General features: G+C 47.4%; 1 protein-coding gene across 1 annotated transcript; it reads right to left on the minus strand.

Moving 5' to 3' along the window:
* Nucleotides 1-5,275: 5,275 nt before the first annotated feature.
* LOC123163068 (tyrosine decarboxylase-like) lies at nt 5,276-8,093 on the minus strand. The gene has a single exon (XM_044580830.1). The coding sequence runs from the start codon at nt 7,139-7,141 to the stop codon at nt 5,549-5,551; it is 1,593 nt and encodes a 530-aa protein (XP_044436765.1). The 5' UTR covers nt 7,142-8,093; the 3' UTR covers nt 5,276-5,548.
* Nucleotides 8,094-13,601: the final 5,508 nt, after the last annotated feature.

Genomic DNA, 13,601 nt, shown 5'->3' on the forward strand with positions numbered 1-13,601 from the left:
ATCCAGAAGTGCATGACAGCGATGAGGATTGTTGCATATGGAGCTCCCGGTTATTCACTCGACGACTATGGGCGCATGGCCGAGTCCACCACCATTGAGTGTTTCTACAAGTTCGGTCGGGCAGTGGTGGCAGTGTTTGGACCGCAATACTTGCGAACACCCAATGCGGAAGACAATGCTCGGATCCTATCACAGAACGCAGCAAGAGGATTTCCTGGGATGCTTGGAAGCATCGACTGCATGCATTGGAAATGGAAGAACTGCCCATTTGCTTGGCAGGGGATGTACAAAGGCATCAAAGGCGGTTGCAGTGTGGTACTTGAGGCGGTGGCATGACCTCTGGATTTGGCACTCCTTCTTTGGTATGCCAGGAACTCACAATGACATCAACGTGCTGCAGTGCTCCCCTGTCTTTGCCAAGCTTGTTGAAGGTCATTCTCCTCCGGTGAACTTCGAGGTCAATGGGCGGCACTACAACAAGGGGTACTACCTAGCTGATGGCATCTATCCAAGATGGTCTACATTTATGAAGATTATCTCAAACGCTGTGCCAGGAGGCAAGAAGTCCCACTTTGCCAAGGTGCAGGTGGCTTGCAGGAAGGATGTCGAGCGGGCATTTGGTGTGCTCCAATCTCGATTTGCTGTTGTCCGGTACCCTGCTCAGACCTGGTCGAAAGATCAAATGTGGGAGATCATGACTTGTTTTGTCATCTTGCACAACATGATCATCGAGAGCGAGCAGGAAGAGCCAGTGTTTGAAACTGAACCATACTACAGGCAGGGTCCTCTAGCCGAAGTTGATCACCAGCTACCGGCAACCTGGACTGCCTACCTCAGTATGCGTCAGGAGATCCGAGACCCACATGTGCATCATCAACTGCAGCAGGATCCAGTGGAGCACATATGGAGGATCAAGAGCGACGCATAGCTCGACGTGTGATGAGTTTTTATTTGTTGAACTATATAATTTGTATTGGACTATTTGTTGTTGCACTATTTTGTTGAATTATTTGATTTTCAGTGATGAATTATGCGAAAAAATATATTTATGTTGAGAAATCAACGACGAAACACGCCGAACCATGCCGAATATGGGCCGTTTCTCGCCGATTATCGGGCCCTTTTTCTATTTATCTGGGCCGAAATGCGGCCGCAAATGAGCCGATATCGGCGCTAGGGGGCGACGGCTGGATGCCCAACCGCCCCAGCGCCGATTCTACCGCCGGCTCGCCCCCAGACTGCGATTTATATGCCTTCTGGAGGGGCCAACGGCTGGAGATGCTCTAACACTATGGATCCCATCTTTCGCCACCAATGGTGCCTGCGCAACGAGCATCGACCCAGCATACCATCGAACACCTCTGTCAGTTCCAATAAGTTGGTCGCTCATGCCAACATAAGCACAAAGACTCCTGTAGCCTACGAGGCGGGCAGAGTGCCAACTCCACCATTGTTTGCAGCTTGACACCAGATGACGCAAGTGTAACATCGACAATATTCGGCACAACCTACAACCTTCACCAGAAGCTTCAAAAAGTCTCACAGACTCAGGATCTTCGATGTGGATTGCAAGAGTGACAACGTACCTTGCGAATGAAGCCAAAGACAAAGCATTCCTGGCATTGCACAGGAACATCTTAAGCGCATCAAGTAGATCTTAGTTTGTAAATGATAATTAGTTGGATTATTCCTCGTTTCTATGTACACATCGCCGAATTACATTTTTATATCAAAATGCATTGTGAGTGAAGTGGAGTTCAATTATTTTCTGAATCTATTCTTTTATACATGCGAAAGCTGACATGCATTATGTTTATAGATGCAACAAAAAAAATTAAAAGCCCCGTTGCAGCAGGGTCATTCTACTAGTCATATATATATACTTGACACACACATGTCCAGACATAAAAATCCGAGCACTGATCAGACATCCTAATTCAATAACCAAGATTTGAATTAATGCACATCATACAAAAACAAGAATGAAGAATAATAAGGCAGATGGCTGACTTGATCAAAATCACTTGCGCTCCTCCTCTGTGTATCGGCGCTATAAATGACTCCAAATTTGGCACTATAGCGAAAATTAGTGTCATTCTCAGCATAATGTCCAAAGGGCATAGCTTAATGGGAGGGCTCTCCAAAAGCTTTAGTGGTGCTATAGCAGGCTGCTTAAAACTCTGAAGAAAAAAAACAGGTGGCTAATGAATATCAAAAGTGACTTATTATAAATATTACTGGCACTGCGAAATGGAACCAAACTAGAGGCCGTGAGCCACGCGTGGGATAAGAAGCAACTTCTTGGTCCGATGCACATCAATCCCATATTCCTCCGTCATATCGACGCCAGGGACCCCTCCAGCAGCTCCCAGTTGAAGTGGTAGATGAGGTTTGCCAGAATGATCTCGAAAATGACGGCGGCGAAGGTTATGCCCGGGCATATCTTTTGCCCAGACCCAAACAGCAAGTAACAGAAGTCATTCCCCTTGAAGTCGCAAGCAGCATCCATGGCTCCTTCCATGAACCGCTCCGGCACGAACTCCTGTGCATTTCAAATTTAGGTTTTATTCACCTTAATGTTTAATTAATGATTTTTTATTTTTGTTAACTCAATCTGGATACATATATATTACTAAGAACACATAGTGCATGCCTGAAGGCTAGACAATAATTGCTGATTTGTTGCTCGATCTAGCTAATTGTCTAAACTAAGAACATCATCACAACAATGACTCCCACAAAAGAAATATTGGTATCAGCCAGCTGTGAGAATGAGCCCAATCAAAAGACAAGCTAAAAGTGCATAATGAAGCTTCTTAAATTTGTTCAGCTAGCCGCATCTCGTTACTTGGGCTTGCATCTCATCATTTTTGACTTGCATCTCATCTAGCTCCTGTCTCAATGGTCCATGTTAGAACTCTAGCAATTCTCTTACATATTTTTTAACGAGATCGACCCATATCTATGTATGAGAAGAGACTCCTCGTTTCTTCAGACATGTATATAATGATGTGAGCAATGCTAGATTTGGATGCGTGTGCCAATTTTCTGAAACTGTGATGGTTTTCTGTTATATACCTTTTCATGGCCAGCGTAGATGAAGAACTCTCATTCTGGATTCCATGTTGTGTACGAAGTTTTATTTTTAGGAGGGCATTGGCAGCCTTAAATTAGCACGGGTGCCGTCGCCGCATTCCGGGCCACTTCAACGCCGTGGTGTAGGATTTGTTGTGGTATTGAATGAACGTGCTGTCATAGTAGGATGATTCGTTGGACACGGCTGGCTACATAGGCCACAGAGGTGAGCTCATGGCCGAGCCAACAGGGGCAGAGGGGAGCTAGGCCAAGGCGGTGGATCCCCATTATTTCCACACCCTCGGCCGACGTGGACTCCCCGTGGGGCTTGTGCCAATCTACAAGGGTCCATTACCGCCCACATAGCTAGGAGATGAAGAACAAAAACTAAGAGGACCAAGCTAGGGAAAAAGTTATTGATGGAGAAAAGAAGTGGACTTTTCTAGGGACGAGGAAAGCGGCTGCCAACACTTATATAGGCAAAAGTTATTAATGGCATGCCAGCTTTCTACACGCCACCACTAGTCTAAAGACATGTGGCATGTAGAGAAGTCACACGCCACCACTAAGTTGTGCCTTGTCAGTACACTTGGTCCCGCAAATATGGGGCGTGTCAAAAAGAAGCCACACCACCAAAAGGTTTTGGATTTTGTTTCGCAAATTCTACCGGGCCTGGGCGAAATTCGGTTTTTCAGATAATTTCGGACGAAAATGACAAACCGAAATTTGAAATTTTGAACGAAAACTAAACGAAGATTTCCCAAAATTATGAAATAAACAAAAGCAAAAAATGTATAGCAGAATCTTTGACAAAATATACATGTAAAAGTTATACAATCGATGCATCAAAACATTATAGACTTGACTTGAACGGAAATAATAATGTACAGGCACTGTCACAATCCTGTCTCCACACTCCTTGGGAAACAGAAGAACGAGGAGGAGTCCTTAGGATGTGGAGCACTGGAGGAGGAGGGTTGGAGGTAGTTGATGAGTGCTGGAGGAAGAGGAGGGCAGGAGGCTGGGCGGAGGCGGTGCTGCCCTGCCTCTGCAGCGCCGTACACAGGAGTGGAAATGAGTAAAACGTTCGGGTTAGGAAAGGCTCACTCCAGGTTTTATATCACTAGGGAATATCTATTGGTTATATTAGACCATGGGAAAGTTTGAATAAGGCCGAACTTTTTGACCAGTTAGTACAAATGTCAGATCCGAATGAAATGGGTGAATTTCGGCCAAATTTTTTTTCCAGATGAAATCCAAATCCCCGCCAGTAAGCTTTTGAATGTGCCGTAACAAAAATGCAGGTCAACAACCATGCAGGGAAGTGCGGGAGACCCAGCTATAGGGCAGATCAATCCTATCACCACCATTAGATCGACAACCGGCTGTACTGTCGTGCACAACGACGCAGGAGACCAGTCATCTGATGACAGGGCGTACTTAGCGGAACCATAAATGGTCGGATGCTCACTATGGCGTGGGTCGAACGCGACAGGTTGCTGCGGTCCCGTCAGCATGAATGAGTGAAGGTAGAGAAGAGAGGGTTTGATGGAGTCTCCTATCATGGAGATGAGCTTGGTGCATGGCCGAAGAGAGTGAAAACTAAAAGGAGAGGAGACTTGGATTATAAACAACAGAGGGTGCCCTAGGTCACGATGCAACAGATCATTGACATGAGGACGTGTGTCCTTTCTGTAAAAACAGAGGAGGCCTTCGGATCACGCCACAACGCTTGCAAACATGACAATAAGAACTACATGATGATCATTTAATTGTTTTACGCATAGTCTCTATGTATGTTTTAAATATTGCTTGTAATTAACAACCCACGAACCTTTGTTCATTTATCATTTACTGTTGATAGAACCATGTGCATAGAATCACACAAAGTTTTCCTTCCCCAATCAAGCATGATGTGGTGACCATCACATAGGTTTTCACTTTGAGGCACACAATTTCCTTTTTGTAACGTGTGTGATGACTTCATCGGACATAATTCGACGATATTGTGTGTGATAGGTAGGGCTTAATAGCACCGATCTGCAGTAGTGGTACGCCAATGTATAAGAGTTTGCCAATACAATGTTTGTGTGATTAATGTACATCAATGAATACATTATTTGCAGAAAGACGCGATGCAATAATGTAAGCGATGTAGTGGAAATACAACAAAAACAATGAAGCAGGAACACATGATCAGTATACAAACAATATATGATCACTTTATGTATATAACCGTCGAAATAGGTGTATATCACCTTACATCTCAATTATTATGCAACCTTTAGTGAAAAGGGTAAAAAATGTAGACAATAGTTTCAAATACAGACGTAACAAAAGCAAGTAGTAGTACATTACACGAGATACATGGGCAGCTCTATTCGCGAAGTACAATCCTCATGCATGATTCGGTGGCCCGCCTAATTATTGAGGTGAGCCTTGAACCAAAGTTCATCTTCTGCAAGTTCGTAGGTTACTTAGAGGTGTAGATGATCTCCATCTTACGAAGGATCACCGAGGCCCGATCCTGCACAACCTTCCATGCATCGTCGACATGGTGCTCCTCCGTGAGCGTGCTCCCCACGGCACACCTTAGCATGAACATACCGCCTACGTTTGCGGCGCTCATGTAGGGGCCGGACGTGACCGCGTTCACCTCCTCCAGGAGGCCTCGGTTGAGGTCGTTGGCCGTCTTCTCACCGCCGAACTTGTCCTGCGGGCGAAGCCGGAAGCACACCAGCGCGAACGTCCTGTCAGTCACAACCTCAAACCTCTCGTCAGCTCTCACCATTTCCTCGAACGCCTCGGCCATGCGCACGTGGGAGCGGATGTGGTCGCGCAGGCCCTGGATGCCGTAGCAGCGGAGCACGAGCCACATCTTGAGCGCGCGGAACCGGCGTGTCAGCGTCATGTTCCAGTCCTTGTAGTCCACCACGTCGTGGCCCTCCGACGCGGCGTCCTTGAGGATGTACTCCTGCTCGGTCCCGAGCGCCGCCACCAGTGCGCTCGGCTTCTTCACCCACATGGCGCAGCAGTCGTTGTTGGTGAGGAGCCACTTGTGGGCGTTCATGCTGAACGAGTCCACGGCCTCCACGCCGTCTATCACGTAGGTGAACTCCGGGCAGACCAGCGCGGAGCCGGCGTATGCCGCGTCCACGTGGACCCACACTCCGTGCGGCGCAGTCACGGCGCAGAGCTCGCCGATGGGGTCGACGGCAGTGGTCTGGGTCGTCCCGATCGTGGCGCACAAGAACAGGGGCACAAGCCCGGCATCCACGTCGGCCTGCATGGCGGCCTGCAGTTCTGTGGGCGACAGCGCGAACATGTCCCCGTGGCACGTGTGTATCGCGCGGCAGTGGTCACGCTTGATGCCGGCAATGCGTGCTGCCTTGCGGAAGGCGAAGTGGGTCTGGTCCGAGCAGTAGACGACGAGGTCGCAGATCCTGCTCTCGCCGATCTCAGCGAGCTTCCGGTCCCTTGCAGCGACGAGAGTGCAGAGTATGGCCTCGCACGAGGTGCCAAGAATCGTGCCCCCTCCGCCTCCGGCGAAGAGGAGGCTCTCCGGAAGGTGCAGTGCCTTGCCGAGCCAATCCACCACCACCATCTCGAGCTCAGCGGCGGCCGGCGAAGCGGCCCACGTGAAGGGGACCACGTTGATGCCCGCGGTGAGCGCCTCCCTGAGGGCGCCAACGGTGCTGCTCGACGCCGGGAAGTGCGCGAAGTGGCGGGGGCTCTGCCAGTGCGTCATGCCTGGGAGGATGATGTCGCGGACGTCCTTGAGCGCGGAGCTGAACGCGTCCGGCTCCGGACGGGACGGCGCCTCCGAGGGAAGCCGGTTGCGGAGGAAGCCGGGGGTGACGCTGGGGTGCACGGGGTAGTCACCCATGCCGCCATAGTACTCGGCTATGAAGTCGATTACCTGGTGACCCTGGCGCCGGAACTCGTCGGCGTCAAGCAGGTTGGGGCTTTGCATCTTCTTCTCCGGCGTGTGCCCTATCACTGGCACGGTGCCATTCTGGCCGGTTGCACCGGTGACCGTGTCCAAGCATTGCGCAGGTGGGGCCATATGTGAAGATGCACTCGAGTTTGTTAATGGCCCTACGCGCTGATACACTGATGATTGCTTTGGCAATGTGGACTGGTGCCAATTGCCGTGCAGCCCCGGTTTCTATTTATAGAAACTGAGATGCGCCGGGGCAACGGCTTTCAGTGCTAGTACTATGAACACGGTTTTTTCTAGGGTGGATACAGTGTGGGTTCACACGTTCACATTTCACGCATGCTTTTAGAATTTTTTCGAAAAGACGGATAAAACCCTCGGCATCAATTGTGCACACAGTCATTTTTATTACTCTCTCCGCCCTAAAATAGATGGAGTATAAAGCCGTTCAATTTTTTTTTAAGTTTGACCAAATATATCAAAGAAGATATCAACAGTTACAATATTGAATAAATGGATTGTGAAAGTATAACCAATGATGGATGTATAGTTATAGATTTGATATTGTTTACCATCATAATTTGGCAGTTATGACCGAACCATTACATGGTATGAAAATAAACACCTATGACTAAATCGACTTCATCCCGCTACAACGCCTTCATGAGGGATAAACATCCTCACGACATCGTCGTCTCGTCCGGCAGGAGATGACTCGGACAAGGATTTTCATCTTGGTTACTGTGACCAGCCAATGAGGACCAACACAACAGCAGGTAGACAACACGTTCAATAAGGTCATGACGCAAGTTTGTCGCTGCGGAGCCCGGCCAGTATAGGTTAGGACAAGAGTTTTCAGCTGGCGCACTGGGTATGATGACCAACAATGCTAGTGCACTGTTCATGGCCACCTCGCCCGAGGCTGGCACATCCTTCAGCACCGCTGCTCTGTCATCGGCAGTACCCGCGTAGCCGTGTGCTGGCACTAGCTTTAGATCTGACGCGTCAAACACATCCAACAGGTCGATGTGATGGTCTCGTGGCACGACCTTCGCAGCCATGGACTAGGAGGCACGGAGAACAGATCCAACCCTCTACAGCCGGACTTTTCAAATCCGTCCCCCTGTACGTCTGCGGACACGCCCGGGCGCGCACGGGTGGAGCCAGAATTTTGACATAGAGGGGCCAAACAGGTAATAAGAAAAGTGTTGCTCTATCATAGTAATGGGTGGCTTCGACGCTAAAAATTACGCAGTTGTATTTGTATGAGTTCAAATTATAATCTACAATTTGTAAACAAGATATAGATATTCCACCAAAAGTTAAGATCAAAATATTAGTAGGTTGTAAGAAAACTTAGTATTGCAGATCATACAATAAGAAAAGTTAAATTTGATGTATGATTTGAAGACACAGAAGATGGGAATCGTGATAGATTAATAAAAAAATAACCATTAGCGCTAACCTTGACTAGTTAGCTGGACCGCTGTATCGCTGGAGAACTGATGTGGGCAGCCTACACGATTGCCCCTCTCACCAGCGGAGGCTGAATTGATCTAAATGGACTTTGATCGCTACAAGAAGGGAGGACACAGCAGCTGCCGGCGGCGCTAATTGCCTCTCTTTTGTTTGACCTAGCGCTAATTGCCTCTGCTGGGCGTGCGAGTTTAGGATTAGTAACGGACGGGGCCACGATCATCAGTGGGCCATCTTATAGGCCTATTTTTATCTCAAGTCTACGTTCAGGGCCTCTTCGGGGGCTCAAGCACAGGCAGTCATGTAATCGATCGCTAATTACTAGCGCGTCCGTGGAAATTAACCAGGTAGTCTTTAAATTCGCGCATCCACAACCACTTTATATCCATATAAAATCATGCAATGTAGTACGTATATCACTAGACGGGCAAAATTGACAGGAAGCAGACTCTAGAACGATAGCAAACGGGCATAAATTCACATATAAACTTCATCAAAAGATTGGTCATAGTTCACAATACTGTCCGGCAAATGTTAACTAGATACTAGGAGGTAGATACTACGAGCTAGATATGAAAGGGCGGAGCTTCACCACTTCCTCGCCGGCCCTTTGCCCTTCCGGTCGTCGGGGATGCAGCCCTTCAAGCGCCAGACAATGCGGTCCGCAGCAGGAGGTGGGTCGATGTCGGAGTCATCGGAGTCGGACCTGTCGGAGGAAGAGGAACCGGAGACTATGATGTAGCCCTTCAAGCGCCAGACGATGCGGTCCTGCTTGCGCATGAGTTTGGCCACCCTCGCCGCCTCCGCCCCTGTCTCCGTCGCCTCCCGCTCAGACTGCTCAATGCGGAGCCGGAGCTGCGTGGCGTTTATCCTCCGAAGCCGCCGGGCGTCCGTCTCTGCCATGGTTAGTGATCGACGGTACACCCACCGGAGGCTACATTCCTCCTTGTCGGGCACCGGCATCACGTGGCCGTGGCGGGCAGACTCCGCAGCCGCGTCAGAGAAGGCCCCCATCTTCCTTGCCCTCTGCCTCTCGCGGCGGGTGACGCATGCCTCCGATTCCAGAGTCCGCATCAAAAACGCCCACGGAGCAGGCACTAGAACCCACCGCTGCCCGCGTAGAGCAGCAGTAGGAGGTGGGGGAGTGTAGGGGAACGCGACAGAAAACAAAAATTTTCCGACCTACGCACCAGCCCAGGACCACTATGGAGACTGCATAAATGGTTTGATCTTTTTCGTTACCGACTCGTAGCGCAGCGGGAAGTAGAGTCGATGATGATCGGCGGTGCAGATCCCCGCAGCTAGGATTTACAACCTCCCAACCGCGAGGATGTATACCCTCATCTGCACCTCAGACAGCCCTCTGGGAGGCGGTCGAACAGCCCCCCGGACGGTGTCGCGGACAGCCCTTCGGGAGGACCTTCGAAACTCGAACGGTCACTCGGACAGCCCTTCGGGAGGACCTTCGAAACTCGGACGGTCACACGGACAGCCCTTCGGGAGGCACTCACGAACTAAGACTGAAACTACGATCCCTCTACAAAGTTGCACACATACGGTGTCATCTATCCGGCAGGGCTTCGCCGTCCAGAACTAGTTCCTGCCGGAACCCAGACAGCCTTACGGCTCTACGAAACTCTTTTCGTGGGAGGGAGAGAAGAAGCCAGATAATGCATGGCATGTGTATGAGAGCAAGGGATGATTGTGGAGGGCTGCCCCTCCACCTCTATTTATAGGAAATCCCAAGGGGGTAGGGTAGTTTCACAAAAAACCCAAAATGCACATGAATGAAGTCCTTCCACAAGGACCTAGGAGTGAAACCAAGGAACAAGAGGGTCCCCAAGGGGGGATACCCCATGTGGCCGGCCACACCCCCATGAGGGGCCCAAAAAATGGCTCCTATCCATCCATGTCATCCCCAAGATCTTTTGGAGCAAAGCCCCAAAAGGTGGCTTTCCATAAAGTAACCATAAAGCTGATTTTCACTATTCACGACGACATTTTTCAGCGTCTGATCGAACTGAAAATATTTATGTGGGCTAAGAACATTTCCAGTACCCACTAAAATGATTTTCAACGCGTTCCGAAACAATTCCGGTTTTAGTGATTTTCATCTGCGAAACGCATCTGAAGTGGCTCCGGCAGCTCCGGAACATTTCCGGTTTTTATCTTAGAAAATTCCAAAAAGCTTCCAGAATGATTCTGGCATCCTCCAAGAATTATCAGGCATGTGCCGAAACCAATTTGACTTAATGGTGTATCCCGAAACAACTTTTCGGTATCATCGAAACTTATCCGATGACCTCTCTCTGCGGTACGATTCCGCTGTCCGAAACTTTTCGGTGTCCGAAACTTTTTCGGTGATTTTCTCTCAGACTCCCTGTCTAGTATTCAGCAGATAGATGACCCTTAAGCGTGTGACCCTATAGGTTTGGTGAAGTATAGACATGACCCGGAACCCCTTCCGATCAATGATCAACATCGGAGCCATGGACACCCATATTGACCCCTATACCCACACGAATAAATATTCGAGTGAACCTCCAGTTGCCGTGTGCTATTCCTGTTGCTTCGCGATATGTTACAAATACCCGAGGTGAGACATGTTGGCATTCCCGTGGATCAACAACTTGTCCACTATGCTAGTTACCTCGTTACCGGTATTGTTCTCTTTTCTCGTTATCGTGTTCCGGCATCCTCGTGATCAAATCACAAAGTGTCTGGACAGACGATGATGGATACCGTAACACCGAGAGGGCCCAGAGATATCTCTCCATCGTCGGAGGAGCAAATCCCAATCTTGAGCTATCAAGTTACTTGACACACTTTTCCATGAACCCGTAAGCTGCCGTAATAGCCACCCATTTACGGATGACGTTTAACAAACCCCAAAGTTCATGAAGCAAGCATGAAGAAACTCGATACTCTCATGGTCTAAGGAATCATGCAAACGTTAACCATCTCTGTGTTATGTACCAATAAACTTGTGACGAATGAATCTCATAGCATAACATCATGCCGGGTCGATTCAACACAAATGTTCTCTTAACATTATGCCCTCAAGGTTGCTGACATAGACATGCCCATGATCAGGAAAACATAACCATCATGCAACACTTGAGCTAGTCTTAGAGGCCATACTAGGAATACATTTTACCGTTTATTATTCCACACGTGCATATGAGTCTTCCTCCGAGCCTCGTGGTTATTGCAGACTCGAGAACCATAGCAGTTATAGCATGGAACATAAACATAATTATGAACTCGGAGATAAATAATATCATTTATTATTGCCTCTAGGGCATATCTCCTACAGACTCCCACTTGCACTAGAGTCAATAATCTAGTTAATGCTAATGCACTTTACACCTGTGGCACACCAGTGTAAATATGCTTCGCTTGTGGTATAGCCTGATGTCCAACGGATCTGACGACTTCAGTTCCGTGTGTATCTTTGCATGTCCTCGCGTTTTCATGTTTTCACAAAATTCATATTTTGTGTGGACTTGGCTTTGTATGTATGTGAATCACAGGTCGAACCTGGATTCCTCAGACTGAGTTATGGAGCAACTACCTGCAGTAGTGTCCCATTGTCAAAAGCCATCTTGGAACTATACTAAGTTCATGAATGAACTATATGATTCAACATCTTCTTTGTCGCTTCTAAACCGTCAACATACTTAGCCCTTGTTATAGAATTCGCCATAGTAACTAGTTTGAACAAATTCCAACTAACTGTGCCACCACATTGTGTGTTACACAAAACCCTTAACTTAAATCGAAAATCGCACGGTGAAAAGATGAAGACTATCGATGTAACATTTTACAACGAACTCTTCATGATCTCCGCTTGCAAGAAAACATATCATCAGTACTTACTCTAGTACTCAATGACATCTTTCACTGTTGTCCCACGATCAGTACTTTGATCACTTTAGTATCCATACTCGCAACACCTTGGGAGTATCGGACATATCTGGTTGTTTTACATACCATGGAATACATGATTAATCCAAACACAAAAGTGTGTGGAATCTGCATCATGTATTTTACTCATCAGTGTTTTGGGACACCGAGTCTTGCAAAAACTCCTTCCATGTGACTTTGTCAAGAATCACTCCTTGGCGTTTTAAATGCTAAAAGGTTTTAGCATCTTGTCAATATGTATTCATTGCTTAGCCCCATTAGGTAAATCTATCTCCATAGATCATCATGCCTAATATTGAGGCTATTTAGCCTAAGCACTTCATCGAAAAACTATTTTCAAATGAAGTCCTAATTCGTGTCAAGAAATTTATTTCCAATTACCAATGTGCCAAGCACATAAGGTTTTTAGAAATATTATTACGCTCCCACTTACTTTCTTGAATTACAAGCATCTTCGTTACCCATTGATGAAGTCAAAACCCCTTTCACCATTTCATCAAAACACGAAGATTCCAACTCCATTTTGCTCTCTTCTGTCCATTGCTGGAACTCTGAAGTTTGCATACCTACTAGCATCCTCTGGATTGACAAATTACTTTGGACTGTATCATATACAAGTCCTAGCTTTCATTTCCATCAGATGGAAATCCTTTTATCATCCATGTTTCATATCTCATGATTGAAATATGTATTAATTGCTAGTTCAACCCGAACCGACTTTAAGCATCGCTACGATGAAAACAACCTCATCGTAGCCAACTCTTGAACTTGTTATTTCAACAAGTCGAGCTTTATGGATAAAACATTTTTATCCATATCAGTTTTAAGTTCCATAAATATTCGTTAGACTCTAAGTCTTCCGAAAGGTGTATCAAGGTTTTAATCTTGAATCACTTATATGGAAACTAACTTGGGTTGTATTGGCATTTAGCCAATTCCGGAGTCAGGGCCCATCAACGCTTCCTTGTGTATCGTAGGTATAATGTTGTCTAACAACAATATCTCGTTTGCGCACCTGAGAGGTTTGCACGAGCCTTGCCTACGTGGTTCAGCTGCAAGTTCGACCGAAGTTCATACATTTTATTGTAGAGACTTCTATATCAGTCGCAGTAGGAAACTCTGGAATTTCTTCCAAGGTCTCTTTCCTTTGGTCTGATGAAGATACTGTTTATCTCGTCGAGTT

Source organism: Triticum aestivum, chromosome 1D (assembly GCF_018294505.1).
Source record: "Triticum aestivum cultivar Chinese Spring chromosome 1D, IWGSC CS RefSeq v2.1, whole genome shotgun sequence".
Taxonomy (NCBI): Eukaryota; Viridiplantae; Streptophyta; class Magnoliopsida; order Poales; family Poaceae; genus Triticum; species Triticum aestivum.